Here is a 15,636-nt window from a genome sequence, read left to right as displayed (position 1 = left end):
AAGTTCTCACACCTGTGCTTAACCAATTATATATTAGTCAATAAGGGTCTTCAAGACATGTATCCAATCATAATATGCCAAATCACTGTAAGTGCATGTAAGCAATAATATATAAGGAGTTAAGGCTTTGCAATAAATGGCTTTTGTCTGATCACATTGATCTCTGACTGAGTCCACATATTTTTTCTGCAGCACAAACCTTCACTTAAAATAATTGAAAGTGACACACAGACTCTATCATATCATTTGCTTTTATGTTTGCTGATCTAAGTGAGTGCTTAAATAAGAGTTGTATTTCAACATTAAATAAGGAAATAAGAATAGGGATGCCAGATAAAAATTACAGGTATCTGAGGCTGAAGTTTAGCAATTTGTGAGTAAAGCAAGTAGCTAGAAATAGGTTCTTTTCAAACTATCTGGGGTCCACCGATAGCTCAACATTATTTCATTCAAATTTGAAAATAAGCAGGAAAAGAAGCAAAGAAGCTACATGTAGAAGAACAAATTAAGTTTGCCTGAAAGTAAGAAAAGGTCCCACAGGTTGTGTTTGCATTTGGTCCTTCTTACAGCAAACAGAATCAGCCTCACTAGATTTGCACAGCAAATCAAATTTGGTAAAGAATAAGGGATACATTCTTTGCCTTACATTAGGCAGTCTAAAAAAACACAGCAGTTATCAGTAATAAATGAAATTAAAATACCTTGTTTTACCAGATTAAAACCAGAACAAACCTCTAATAACATAAATACATTATGTTAGACAAATTAGATGGGTTTTGCACACAAATAAATACTATTGTGATCTGCAAAAAAAAAAACCTGCTTCATTGGTTATTGAAATGCTGAAAGGCACTCTGCATTTCATAATGCACCTGTGGAATTTTTATAGTGGTACAGACTTTACAACAAGGTAACAGACCTTTTTGGTGTCCATGTCAAGTTTATTGCGAATTATTTCATAGCTTATTAGCATGGGTACTATGCAGATCTCTGCTAGTGCCCAACTCAGTGTTTATGCCATCACTGCCTTTGGGCATCAACTGCAGCACTTAATCCATAAACCCCACACTACCTTTGCTACTAAAATGATTGATCTGGAGAAAACAGAAAACCATACATAACAGTTATCTTACTGTAAAGTCTTAGTAGAGAAAGAACAATGAGGTTTTCTGTGCTGTACATGCTGCTCCTACATACCTGCTTAAAGGGATGTGGTCTTCTTGACTAATTCGTACTTCTTGGTCTCAGCTACAAGAGATGTTGCCTTTTTTGTCTTTCAAAAGAGAGATATGTTTTTAAATAACTGGGGCCTTCACCTTCCCTGACATGCGTTATTAATATCAGCAATTGCTTAGAACTGTCTTCACAAGATTCACTATATCGCCTCTTAGTGAAACCTAGAAAAAAATGGTTCTGACTACTTGGGTTTTTTCTCATCTTCTTCTATTGATTCCCAGTGTTTCTATGGAAAGGAATATCATAAGTTGTATAGATTTATGTTTGATTCCTCCATAACAAAATATCCCATCTTAGCATTTCAGAAAGAAGGAACAGGAAACAATAAAAGGCAAGAACAAGTGTCAAATGTTAATGAGTCAAATTTTCAAAGCAAATCAGAAGCTGCATCAAGGGAAGTTTAGACAGTGCCTATGACTCTGCAGATGAGTTCAAGGTGGAATTCACTCAAATCCTTAAGACAGAGTAGCATTAGTCACTGGTTACTTGTGTCATGGTTTCCCCTATGTCACCATCTCCTATGGTGATGGCACTAGTGTGCATGAGTATCCAAGGGAAGATTAACATCAAATACATTTTGGAAAGTCTATGAAAAGATCTGTATGAAAGGAGGAAGTGTGAATGTGATGTTGATAACTTCAACATCAGGTTGTAGAACAGTCAGAAACATGCTGCAACAGGACATAGTTTGTTAGGGCAAGATTTATTTCACTGCAGAAGGCTAAGCAGTCTTTGACCACGTCAGCAACATGCCTGTGCTAAGACAATTTATGCCCCTGACAAGCCAAGGAACATGGGGGGGGGGGGGGGGGCAGAAACTAGGCCATTAAATTGTTTTGCTTTCTTCTAGTGATAGAGAGCTGCCCCCATATTCTTCCCTGTTCATGCGCTCTCATATTTTCTGTCTCTTGCATCCGCTCTCTCTCTCTGAGTACAATCAGGCTTTCAAGGTGTGTTGTTGAGGCAGTCTGACTGGATTGTAACTACTCTCTGCCAGTAGGCGGAGATTTGGAAAAGAAGCTTTCAGAACAAGAGCTCTAATAACAAACTTGGGAGCATTAAGTACCAGATTGATACTCATGTCTACTGAAGAGGGTATGAATCACATGAAGGAGGAAAAACAATCCCCAGTCCTTCAAAACAACTACTGCTACAACTTTCTGCCTTTTGTGACACCTCACACTGTCTGAACAACCTGATTCAGCCTCATCTTGGGAACAAAACCAATCTGCTGCCATTCTTTAGAAATTGTTAGCAAAGGGAATAATTGTAGTAGCCATTTTAACAGCTGAAGAAGCCTTCTTGCACTTCGAAATTCAATTGTAAAGTAGAAAATACAAAAATGCCTTTTTTTTTTTCTTCCAGTTGCCATCTTCTTGATAATGAAAGTCTTTTAACTGAATAAAGGACTCTTCCCAGATTTGTAATAAGTTCTTTGGAGATCAGTTCCTTCAACAGTTAGTTCTGTCACTCTCTTCAGAAGAAATGCAGCCCTTTAAGAGACCAGATGAAAAGCCTCTGAAACCTGAAACAGGTCAGACAGGATTATTGTGACTGTCAGTGTTCCGACTATCACAGAAAGCTGGGAGAAGGGATTTTCACATGTGAAACAGAATTCATTGGTGCAAAGTCCACACAAATCTTTATGTAAATAACTGGGTTTGGGGAAGCTTCCCCTAGACACCCCCACAGCCTCAAGAAACCCAGCAGGTCTGGAGTACAGTATGAAATAATGAGCTGTCTCTCAAGGAGAGAAGTCACAAAGCAAGAACTGTTGAGAGAATTATCAAAAAAAAAAAAAAAACAAAAACCCAAACCAAAAAACCACAACTATATGATGCCAGAACATACACTTTCCCAAAGAACTACCATGAAGGCAGTGCATTGCCAAGAGCTGGTTTGTCTCTTTGGAGTTTTAGTATATCTGGAGGTTCCCTTTATGACGGTACCATTTAAGAATGCTGACAAATTGCAAACTAACACTGTGCCCAGAAAGTGTAAAGGGTGCAAAATGACCTAAAGCTGTCTTTGCTGAAGTCTTCAGTGAATTTCAAAGGAAAATCCTCAGTCAGTAGAATGGCTTGTGTGATTGGGTAATAGGAAAGAACTGAAAAGGGTTCCTCTGAAGAGTCCATAAAAGCGTGAAGTTCTTTCAATTCCAGAAAAGCAACATGGCATTTCAGCTATTTCTAAATTTCTGAATTTGTCTACTCTTGGCTGCTCCTTTGTTTCATTTTCATTGCCATTGTTTTGTGCCTCCCTGTGATGATTACCAGGCAGTAACATCACACTATGAAACACTGTGCTATTTCCTTAGCACAAGCTGAGTCTGTTATGCTGTGACTTGCACAAACAAGCTGTATAAGAGAGCTGGCAAAACCAAACATAGTTGAGATCTACACTGTAGTAGGCAAGTTGTTTCCCCCCCAACCCTTCTCAAAGGGCCAAGAAAGCACTACCCAGAGGCTCTTAACTAATAGGGACTTGAAGGCCTAAATTAGCATTCCAATCTTTTTATTAAAACAGCTCACAACAGAAAAATAAACCTGACCTGCTTCCCACAAAGTAAGGCTTTGAGTTTGTGCTACACATGTGTAATTCAGGAAGGGGGAACAAGTGGGGTTCTGGATTTTGACTTGAAATGGCAGTGATGACTTGCATGCCCCCTAATATCAAATGAGAAAAATTGGTAGGGCTGACCATTAACTGGCACATCTGATTCAGGGATTTTGGAACAGGGCTTGTCCTCAAGTTACTTTTGCCTTCTACGGTGTTCACAGTGCATTTGCATTTAAAATTTTGCCGATATGAATAGAGCCCTCGATTTTAACATGACTGTAAATGACAGCATTAAAATAATCCTCATTAGAAGGAGATTAGACATTAGGACCCTCTTAACTTGAAGACCTATTGGTAAAGGGCTATTTTGGAATAGATTCTGTTACTGTATTGAGCAAGAAAAGATTAAATATCTGGATCTTGTGGACTCTGCTTTTTTGAAAGTATGATTTTGGCAATTGTACTCTTAAAACTTATTTTCTTTCATATTCATCTGCAGTAGTTTCACCCTGCTAAAAAATGTGGGGTTTACTACAGATTCTCTTCCACATGCAACATGTACAGGCAACTGAGGAACAACAGGTCTTAATGAAGTCAAATGCTCTTGCTTAGAAGATACTTTCTTAGTGTGCACACAGGCATGCATTCAAGGCAAGAAATTATAGGATGGTAATTTAAACTTAACATCTTTCATTACTGGGTGTACTGGTCAACCTTGTATCTTTTTCTTGGCATGTCAAATTATATTTCTGCATGTCAAGCTCTAAACTGTTTTATCTTTCCACAACTCTCAGGGACACTGTCAACTTATATTTACAATGAAGTCTGTATTCTAAGTCAGATTTTTTCCTATTCAATTTAAAAACCTAAAGAATTAGTAAAATTAAAAAAAAATAAATAAAAAAGCTCTACAGTTTTTTAACCAAAATACTCTAGCAGAAGCTGCCAGAACTACATAAGTGACTTGAAGAATAAACGTGCAATAGGAAACTATTTGCAATAGTTACACAAATGAAAAACAGGAGCACAGGAGGTGAGGGTATAGCCCTTGTACTGTAAAAATAAGTCATACTACAGTGGCTGTTCAGGAAGTAATATCCAACCTTCAATGTGTACAGGCACCTTAACTGGGTATTGAAGGCACCTAGTTCACACTCTGTAGTAGAATATGCTAACCACCTGTGCTGATCTGAAAGGACCTTTCTAGATGCTACCAATATATCTCTGCACACATACCACCCTTCTACCCCTTTCTACCCTACATATTTGCTTCAGTAACTTTAAAGTTTTGAACAGGGACTTAATGCTGTGTGGCTTACAGTAAACCAGGCATGGTTTCCAAAATTACATGAGTTCCAGTCAGTTGCTGAGATGAGTAGCTCAAGAGAGAATGCCTTCAACACCTGAGTGGGGGGAAGCTCAGCATCCAGGAGCCTCAATTCAGAATGGCAAGATCCACCAAAAGAGCCTCAAGTCCTCCACAGGACTTGGAATTGCCCAGGAGCCGGCATCTCAGCAGATGAGAGCAGCTGACTCACAGGGGGCGGTGCCAGGAGGGATGGCACCAGCCCTGACTGGTTAAAATCTCGCTCCAGGGATCGCGACTGATTAGGAGTGCGGTGTGGCAGTTTGTGTGGGCAGGTGAGCGGGATGGTGAGCGCTTGTCTTATGACCAGGGCCGGGGCTGGGAGCTCTGCTCTGACTGCCCCGGCGGTGATCAGCGTAGGCACCCAGACAAAACCTATGAGAGGGGAGGCTGCAGCGCAGAGCTCGTTGTGTAGAGGGTGCTTGCACTGGCCTCTTAAGGCGAGGGTGCACAATGGGCAGGGCTGCACTCGGTGTGCCCTGGTGGAGGTTCTCTTGCAGCAGGTGGCTGAGCTGCGGGATGTTGTCAATAGGCTGAAAGATGTCAGAGAAGCTGAGAGGAAGCAGGTGATTTGGAGAAATCTCCAGGAACTCGCCAACAAAGTTTAAGTTGACAAGCAGGTATTCTTTATCATGGTGCCGGGAGACACGGGGGATCACTCCTCCTAGCGTGTCTCATCCAAGCATCAGTCAGGCTGTGATTATATTGTCCTTAAACATACATATTCATTGACTGATTGATGGCTTGGCTTCACGAGCGAAGATTTGGGAAGGGCTTTAACCACGCTTACTACAAGCACGATGACCAAGGGCATGTGGGATATGCAAATCTGGTTTGAAAAAAAAAGGGTGCTTATGCAATCAGGAAGTGTCTGACCAGGACTGTCATCTCCTGAGCGATCTCGAGCTACCCATGCGCTGGTCCGCCCGCATGCAAGGTTGGATCTGCAGCTTCCCATGCACCTTGTCACCTACCGTTTTGATCCTCACCTGTCCATACAGACAAGCGAGAGTAAGCCCTTCCAGCCTGCACAGTGGATTTTTTTAGGGGAGTCACAGCTTGTGCAGAACTGGCCCCACCCTTTACACCTGAGGTTTAACTGCCACGGCCTAGGACGGTGACAGCAAAGTCCACAGGTCGTAGGTTTTGTAAGAGTGCCCTTCTCTTTGATGGAAGACCATACAAGGCTAGACGAGCTCCATCAGCCTGGGTTTGAAGACAGGAGTTTTCCTTCTCCTATGAGGAAGGCCCGTCTTCGCTAACGAAGATTCGGGAAGACCTTTACCCACGCATTCTGAACAAGACTGTCATCTCCTGGGTCAATCACAAGCGACCGATGACGCAATAGCACAACATCAAGCGTCTAGGCGGGATTCTGACTTAGAGGCGTTCAGTCATAAGCCCGCAGATGGTAGCCTCGCGCCAGTGGCTCCTCAGCCAAGCGCACGCACCAGGGGTATGAACCTGCAGTTCCTCTCGTACTGAGCAGGATTACTATTGCAACAACACATCATCAGTAGGGTAAAACTAACCTGTCTCACGACATATTCATTAGATTACATACATTACATCATACTTTTAGAGATTGCTTCCTGCATGCACACTAAAGTGTGGTACTGGGCTTTGGGGCCCCTGGTGGTTCTTTCTTCATCACTTTGTTTTAGGATCCTTGTCATATCAGTAACGCCCAGGCCATTCTGACAAAGCTTATCTTAGTAATTTCCTTTTCTCTATAGTTGATAATGAAGCCTAAGGTACTTGAAGTTACTTATTTACAACCCTATTCTTCAGTCAACCCCCTTCTTCGCAGGAGTGCTTGCTCCAGGCCCAAACCGTGCAGGGGCCTCAAGCCTCCATTGTAGCTCATGGAGGAAAGAAGGAGGCTGTTAACCCAGGAAGCTGGGAAATAGTAACAAAAAAAAAAAAGGAGGAAGAGGACAATTAAAACCAAGGGTCTTCCTCCTAAATCTGGTGTCCCCACCCAGAACTGCTTCCCAGATCTGGAGGGGACTAATGAGGAAACACACTCGCAATATGAACAATTGGCTGATGCGCTGGTAAAGATCACTAGTGGTGCTGCCAGGAAAAAGCAGCGGGTCATAGTAGTAGGGGACTCTATCTTGAAAGGCACAGAGGCACCCATCTGTCGGCCTGAGCCAGTCTCAAGGGAGGCGTGTTGCCTACAAGGGGCTTGGATCAGGGATGGTGCAGACAGGCTCCTGGTCTAGTAAGTCCTACTATTACCCACTTCTAGTCGTCCATGTGGAAGCTAGTGATATAGACAGCAGTAGCCCAGAGAACATTAAGGACTACAGAGCCTTGGGAGAAGTGGTTAGGGGCTCTGGAGCTCAGATAGCCTTTTCATCAATTCTCCAGGATAAAGGGGAGGACCTTAAAAAGGCTTAAGTGGATTTGCCGGGTTAATAAACAGTTAGAACAGTGGTATTGAGAACATGGGACTTGATTTGGGCGGCCAGGTCTACTGGGGGCTGGTGGAGCTGGTCTGACAATAAAGGGGAAGAGCTGTTTTGGTAGGAGGCTTGCCAGGCTGGTCAAGAAAGCTTTAAACTTGTTGGGGGAGGGGGGCATCATTCCATCTCAGCACTCCCAGTCAGGTGCCAGCACCTATAATAAATGCTTGGAGCAATGTAGAGATATTCCAGCTGCTCCAGCCAATGAGCCGGCTTCAGTTGGAGCTTGGCTCATATTCCTCTATACAAACGCCCATAGTATGGGGAACAAGCGAGGAATTAGAGATGTGTGCATGTCTACGGGGGTATGATATAATAGGCATCACAGAAACATGGTGGGATGGCTCCTATGACTGGAGTGTTGGAAAGGAAGGTTACAGGCTCTTTAGAAAAGACAAGCCCGGCAGGCAGGGAGGGGGAGTTGCTATTTATGCTAGGGATAGGCTGGAGAGTATGTGGAGAGTATGGAACTCTGTCTGGGGACAGGTGAGCAGTCAACAGAGAGTTTGTGGGCCAGGGTTAAAGGGAGAACAGCGATGGGAGACATTGCTGTGGGGATCTGTTACAGAACGCCTGATCAGGAGGACTTGTCGTGGTTTAAACCCAGTCAGGTAATTCATTCGCTCACTTCCCCCCCTTTCTTGCCCTCCCCCTGCTCTCGGAGGGACGGAGAGGAGAATCAAAAGAATGCAACTCCCACGGGTTGAGATAAGAACAGTTTAGTAACTAAGGTATAACACAAATCACTACTGCTACCACCAATGATAATAATGATAAAGGAAATAACAAGGGAACAGAATACAACACCTCACCACCCGCTGACCGATAACTCGCCCCCCAAGCCCGACCAAGCTCCGACCGATACCTCCTCCAACCCTGCAGTCTCCCAGCCCTTCCGGCTAACTCCCAGTTACATCCTGGGCATGACGTGCTGTGGTATGGAATAGCTCTTTGGTCAGTTTGGGTCAGGTGTCCTGTCTCTGCTTCCTCCTGGCTTCCCCTCCTCCCTGGCAGAGCATGAGGCTCACAAAGTCCCTGGCCAAACCAAAACATCTCTATCAGCTCTGTTCCCGAGCCGAAAGTCAAAACACTGCACTGCACCAGCTACCAAGGAGGAGAAACATGACTGCTACTGCTGAACCCAGGACAGGTCCGTGTCCGTCTACCCCCCCCCTGCACCAGGGCTCTCCCCTTCCCCGCTCCCGGAGGAACGGGGAGGAGGATCGAGAGAGTGCAACTCCTACGGGTTGAGACAAGAACAGTCCAGCAACAAATCACCACTGCTACTATCAGCTAAAACAATGATAAGGGAAAATAACAAGAGAAGAGAATACGATACCACCGGCCAAGAAAGCGAGTTCCACCCGGAAGCCCCTGTCCTTCCGGGTAACTCCCAGTTACCCCCCAGCCCGGGCATGACGTGCTGTGGTATGGAATACCTCCCCGGCTAGCCCGGGTCAGGCGCCCCGTCTCTGCTTCCTCACAGCCTCCCCTCCTCCCTGGCAGAGCATGAGCCTCACAGAGTCCTTGGTCAGGGTAAACATCACTTAGCAACAACCGAAAACATCGGCTTCACCAACACTGTTCTCAAACTAGAAGTCAAAACACAGCACTGCACCAGTTAACACAAAGGAAAAAACATGACTGCTACTGCTGAACCCAGGACAGGTTGATATGCTGGAGGGAAGGAATGCCATCCAGAGGGACCTTGACACGCTTGTGAGGTGGGCAGATGCCAACATTATGAAATTTGACCATGCCAAGTGCAAGGTCCTACACCTGGGTCGGAGCAATCCCAGCCACAGCTACAGGTTGGGCAGAGAAGAGATTCAGAGCAGCCCTGCAGAGGACTTGGGGATGTTGGTCGATGAGAAACTTAACATGAGCCAGCAGTGTGCACTCACAGCCCAGAAAGCCAACTGTATCCTAGGCTGCATCAAAAGGACTATGATCAGCAGGTTGAAGAAGGTAATCCTGCCCCTCTACTCTGCTCTCATAAGACTTCACTTGGAGTACTGTGCACAGTTCTCATGTCCTCAGCATAAGAAGGACATGGAACTGTTGGAACAAGTCCAGAGGAAGGCTACAATGATGATCAGGGGACTGGAGCACCTCCCGTATGAAGATAGATAGTCTGCGAAAGTTGGGGCTGTTCAGCCTTGAGAAGGCTGAGTGGAGACCTCATAGCAGCCTTCCAGGATCTGAAGGGGGCCTATAAGGATGCTGGGGAGGGAGTCTTCATTAGGTACTGTAGTGATAGCACAAGGGGTAATGGGTTCAAAGTTAAACAGGGGATGTTTAGATTCCTTCTTTACTTTGAGTGTGGTGAGGCACTGGAATGGGCTGCTCAAGGAAGTTGTGAATGTCCCTCGCAGTGTTCAAGGCCAGGTTGGACAGAGCCTTGGGTGACATCGTTTAGTGTGGGGTGTCCCTGCCCATGGCATGGGCATTGGAACTAGATGATCTTAAGGTCCTTTCCAACCCTAACATTTCTAAGATTCTATAAGTTGACTTGTGGATCCTAAAATGCTGTTTCATATGCACATGCCTTGCACTTATGTGTAAGCCAACACAACCTGACATGGAACTTGACATTATGTAAAAGCTAAGCAGGAAATGGGGACAAAAGGAGAGTTTAAGTGGACAGAGAAATCAGAATAACAGGTATGAAGTCACTTCACATAGTAAGGTCAGTTAAAATTTGCATGAATGCAAAGTAACAAATCAGGTATGTGTGCTGCCCATGTAAAGACAAAGCAAGCTTGTTATCACTGATTAAGTAAAAAGTGCTCTGTCCAGTGACTACATTCTGACATTGAATTCATGTTTAGGCTAAGACTTCTAGTCTGAAATATAAGTCAAGTCAATACTTGATATGGTGGCCATCTGTTAGGAATTTTAAAACAAAGGGTTAAAAAAAATAAATCTTGTTTGAAAATATATTTATTAAGATATGTGTATGCGTTAGCTTCCTTTAAGAAGTTCCCAGAAACACCAAGGAAAATGGCTGAAGTCAGTACTTTCTCCTCCATCACATTAGTATGCCAGAATCAGCTGATTATTACCATTAGCAAAGGGGAAGAGAAATCAAGTTTTCACATTTGAAAGACTAATGCAATTTCGAAATTCTAAAAAATACATTCAGAGAAGTGATTCAAGGAAGTGATTTTGCATGAATATTTTCAGCTGAAAAGACAATATAGATCAGAACCTTCATTTTCCACCTAGATGAATACAGGTCACAGGCCAAGAAAACTCATGAGGTCCTCATCTGTACTCCCGAGCAATTAATCTTATTCTGCTTTAATATAGAGTATTCTAACTTGTCACCTACATTAGCTTAATCCTGAGCTCATTAGTTGAAATCAATGCTTCAGTTTCATTTATTTTTAGGTCTTTTTTTAAAGAACTATCCCTTCAATTACCTAGACAGCAACTTCTCGAGTAATATGTTAGTCCTTATTCTCTGTGCACTGTGGAGTTACAGCTCCTTTTGTAATCATTTGCAGGTAATATAGAAAAGAAGCAAGTACCAGGTAGAATAACAGAGGAATATTTAGAATCTGAAACAGCAGAACAAAACTCAAAGATGAAAGCTTACACTGTGCAAACAGCTTTGAGTAACTATTTTATAGTTTGCATGACAAGCTAAGTTACACAAGAACGCTGTCTAACTGAATTGAACCAAGTTTAAACAGGGAGAGCCTCTACTGTATCTGATTAGACAGTGTCTGCATTTCAAATGCCTTTAGTTTGGGAACAAATGACCCAAAGGCACTTTGTCAGAACAGGACAAATGCAGGTTTACTATCCTTGTTTCATCTCTGACAGCCCTTGCTATTAGCAGCCAGTGTAGCACTTCCATGGCAGTGGAGTCCATGCTCTCATGCCTGTGCATATCTCCTTCCCCATCATATGTAGGTGCTATGTGGCATCCCTTTTGCTGTCAGTGAAGAGTAATCATGGATCTAGAGATGCTGTGGGGCATCACCTTCCTCTGACAACCACTTCAGCCTCTTTATCAGGCAGTGTTAGTTCTGCTGGCAGTGGTTGACCTAACTGTGACCTTAAGGTTGAGAAGGATGAAAGGAAAAAAATAAAAATATTAATAAAAAAAGTAGTTGTCCAGTTTCAATTAAAAGTAATCAAAGAAGTGCCAATAACCTGTGATCACACAGAAGTCAATTTTAAACCAAAAAAAAAAAGGACATTTAGATAACCTAAAATATTTCAATTATAAGGAACCCAGGTACTCCTCAAGGCTGTATACTTTACCAGACAGTTTGATTAAACAGTAGGAGTAACAGTATTATCAGAAAGGCAAAGGGGAATGACTAACTTGAGCAGTGTGGAAGAAAATAATGTCTTCCAGCTGCTTCATTAAGGTGATTTGTGTTCTCTGCAGATCCATCATCTCAACTTTTACAACAATACTGTACTCCTTCCCTGACAACCAGGAGGGTTTTGGTCAGGTTAGTCACAGCAGAGCATAGTCATGTGCCTGATTGATAATGGGTACCATTATCCCATGAGAATGGCTTACAGAAAAAAAATCTAAACAATTTTTAAATTAAAAATGCCAGGCTGCAAGCACAAAACTGCCATAACAATATTTTAGTAAAGCAACTGGCAATAAGTTGCTCTTGCAATTGGTAAAAAGTGCCTATTTATTGTCTTTGCAGTGACTCAGATGGTAACTGAAGTAAACAGGAGTTGAGAGGAGTTATTGGAGATTGTATTATATTTGTTTTGTCAAGTAATACTTCTTGCCCTGTGAGGTTAACTTCAAACCAAATATACTCAGTGAGAACACATTAAGATTTTATACTCTGGAAAATGCACTCACTAGGGAATCTAGTTGCATAAAGACAATGACACCTTTATAAACAAGTTTTACAGCAAAAATCAGATGTTCTGAAGTGAAGTCTCCACCAATCTAAAGTTTTTAAGTAGAGTTCTAAAGAAGGAGCTGTTTTCAATAATTACTAAGACATAAGTAGTTGATGTATTTTAATACACAGTGAGCTGAAAAACACACTCTTCACCTTCTAGACCAAGGGGAACCAAGTAGCACAAAGACCAAAGATTTAAAATAATCTCATTAGCATTGCTATGGCACTGCTTTTGCTCTGATACAGAGGGTTGACCATTGTACAGGGGGGGTTGTACAAGGGGGTTGTACAGGGGGGGTAGAGGAATTTATTTAAACAAAAGGACTATCTGTTGTAAATGCCTGCTAAGCGGAACAGAGACCTCCGGTCCTGTTAATAAGCAGACGCCTGAATCTACTGATAAAGGGGAGAAGCAGAGGATTTATGGCTGGGACACTGATCAAACTCTACTGATAAAGGGGAGAAGTAGAGGATTTACGGCTGGGACACTGACCAAACTCTAAGGCCACACATAAAGACTAAAAAGGTGAAAAGTGCAAGAAGAGGAAGACTCATTTACTTCATCTTGAAGACCCCTACCCACAGGAGGAAGACTCAGTTACTTCATCTTGAGACCCCTGCCCATGACCAGAGGGGGCACTGCGCAGGCGCAGAGGACCTTCTGGCTCATTATAATACGAAGCGGGGATAGGACATGAATATGTATAGGCGTATTGTGCAACCTTATGAATATATATAACTTTAGAGAATAAATGTACAGGGAAACAACACTGAGGTACGCATGACTTTGAGGAATTATCCCCGTGCGTCTCAGCGCTGAATAAAAAGCATACCTACTTTACAACTTTAACGAGTTGTGGAGTCAATCCGCGCATCAGCTCAAAGTGCTTTACATACACTAATGAAAATGGTCTTGCAGTACCTGTAATAACATACTAGCAAGGCTTTCTGAACCAGCAAAGGCAGGGAATAATATTTGCAATCATAGAAAAACAGCTTGCCAGAAGCTTTGTTCAAACCAAAATCCGGCAAGTTCTCATGATGCATGAGGAGGCTGTGGTGTGGACAGCACAACCCCAAAGCCATGCCTGCATTGCTAAGGATTGGGGTTTTCCAATGCTAATGTAAGGAATAAGAAAACAAATCTGAAGAACAAAATGTGAGCACTGATTTACTTTATTTAGTGCTTTTTGGCCCAGACCCTCAGGAGTATCTTGTATCAGGCTTTGTTGCCTGACCCCCTAACACACTAACCGCCTACAACTTTGGGCAGCATTTGTGCTCTAAGGGCTTGTCCCCAAAGCACTTCAACTCCTGCAGTGAAGAAAACACCAGCACGGTATTGATGGGCTCCACAGGAAGCATTAACCTCCCCGGGTCTGGAAAACCCAGAGGAGCGCTGGATGTGCCAGAGGAGCCTGGGAAGAGTTGGGCCCACCTCACACCTTCCAAGCCCACCAGTACTACCCCAGCAAAGGCAGCATCTCCAACATGCTCGTGAACGTTTTAAAGGCTCTGTCATAGAATCACAGAATCAACCAGGTTGGAAAAGACCTTTAAGATCAAATCCAACAGATCCCCCCAGGACTGCCAAGGCCACCATTAAACAGCATCACTCTACACGGTTTTTGAACACCTCCATGGACAGAAGCTGGTCAGTCACCTTCTTGTATAACCGGTGGACATGGAATTGCAGCAAAAGGTCAGAGTGGCTGTAGAAATGTAAACATTGCGTTGTGGGTGTGCTTCCCTGATGCAATCAATGACACCGGATCAACAGCAGCCGGAGGGCGGGTTTCTTTCCTTTGGGTTTCTCTCCCCTCCACCCCCACACCGAGTGCCCCGCAGGGGAGGGAGCGGTGCCGGCCCGGGGAAAGTAGGGGAACGGCCGGTGTGCCCCAGCTACGGCTCCGCGCAGCGGCGGGAATAGGACGGGTGCTGTGGGTGATCTGCGAGTTGTTAACTCAGTACGAAGCATCGCACCGGCAGCACAGCCGGCCCCCTGCACTACCCCACCCCTTTTCCCGAGTCGCTCTACGGGCCCCGCGGGGTATCAATGGCCCCGCTGAGCCACCCAGCGCCCCAATGAGGATCAGCGGCGGAATGCCGGGGCGGTGCCAGCGCGGGCGGCGGCGCGTTCGCCGCGAGAACGGGCGGGGGCGCCCTGCCCAGCTCTGCCTCACCTTCCGCAGCTCCTTCTCGATCTCGCCGGCTTTAAGGACGATGGGCCCTCGCACCGCATACTCCAACGCCTTCACCAGCGGGTTCATGGACTCCAGCGTCAGGATCTTCTCCCTGCTCGCCTTCTCGCTGATCTTCACCACGGAGGCCTTAGCAGCGGTGCTCCAGCGCACCGACCCCTCCCGTGCTGGTCGCGGGAGCCGAGGACCCCGTGAGGGCCAACCCGCCGCCAGAGAACCGGCGCATCGCAGAAGCATATTCTTCCCGCCGTCCCCCGGGCCCCGGTAGCCTAGGCTTGCCGCGGCTTGCTTGGCAGCCAACACGAACCGGTGCGTGGTCCTTCGGATAGCTCCTCACACACTGTTGAGAACGCTGGTACCGCGGATCGGTGCGGCCTGTAACCGGGGCGAGGGAGGGACGCGGTCAGATGTAATGCAAGGAACCGGCACAGTCACGCCAACACGCTCGATCCCCCCATGTCCAGACCCCGCAAACTTGGTCACAGTAGAGACAGCCGATCTTCGCAGCGCTTCGGTGCTGCCACGGTAACCGCGGATGCCGCTATTGCATCAGCCCAACGCTGCAGACCCTGGAGCCCAAACTACAGCAGAGTTCCACATTACACTCTACTTCACGAACACACTTAAACACAGGCTACTCAGCCCTGTATTGCCCGGCGGGCTTTGTAGTTCCGGCGGCCCTGCGCTGCGCCTGCCCACAGCATCAGGTGATGGGCGGGGAACGGCCGTTTTCGCAGTATTCCCGCTTGCGTGTCTGCGTTTTCCCGGCGTTGGAGGAGCCGTGGAGGGAGTGAGTTCGGGGTATTCCTGTCTCTACATGATCTTGTCCAAAGCCCCTTTCCACGTTCCTTGTAACCCCTTTAGGCACTGGAAGCTGCTCTAAGGTCTCCCTGGAGCCATCTTTTTTCCAG

General features: G+C 45.0%; 1 protein-coding gene across 1 annotated transcript in view; it reads right to left on the bottom strand.

The window, feature by feature from the left end:
- The window catches only part of LOC133275274 (alanine aminotransferase 2-like), a 51,228-nt gene extending 35,823 nt beyond the window's left edge, over nucleotides 1–15,405 (bottom strand). Inside the window, exon 1 of the mRNA XM_061465129.1 lies at nucleotides 14,708–15,405. Coding sequence (XP_061321113.1) covers nucleotides 14,708–14,962 — 255 coding nt within the window. The 5' untranslated portion in view covers nucleotides 14,963–15,405. The remainder of the gene's footprint in view (nucleotides 1–14,707) is intronic.
- Nucleotides 15,406–15,636: the final 231 nt, after the last annotated feature.

The sequence above is a fragment of the Pezoporus flaviventris genome, unplaced genomic scaffold (assembly GCF_033815535.1).
Source record: "Pezoporus flaviventris isolate CSIRO_AGI_PZ_B2104156 unplaced genomic scaffold, CSIRO_AGI_Pfla_v1 ptg000038l, whole genome shotgun sequence".
Taxonomy (NCBI): Eukaryota; Metazoa; Chordata; class Aves; order Psittaciformes; family Psittacidae; genus Pezoporus; species Pezoporus flaviventris.
This window is presented reverse-complemented; position numbering and strand designations above follow the sequence as displayed.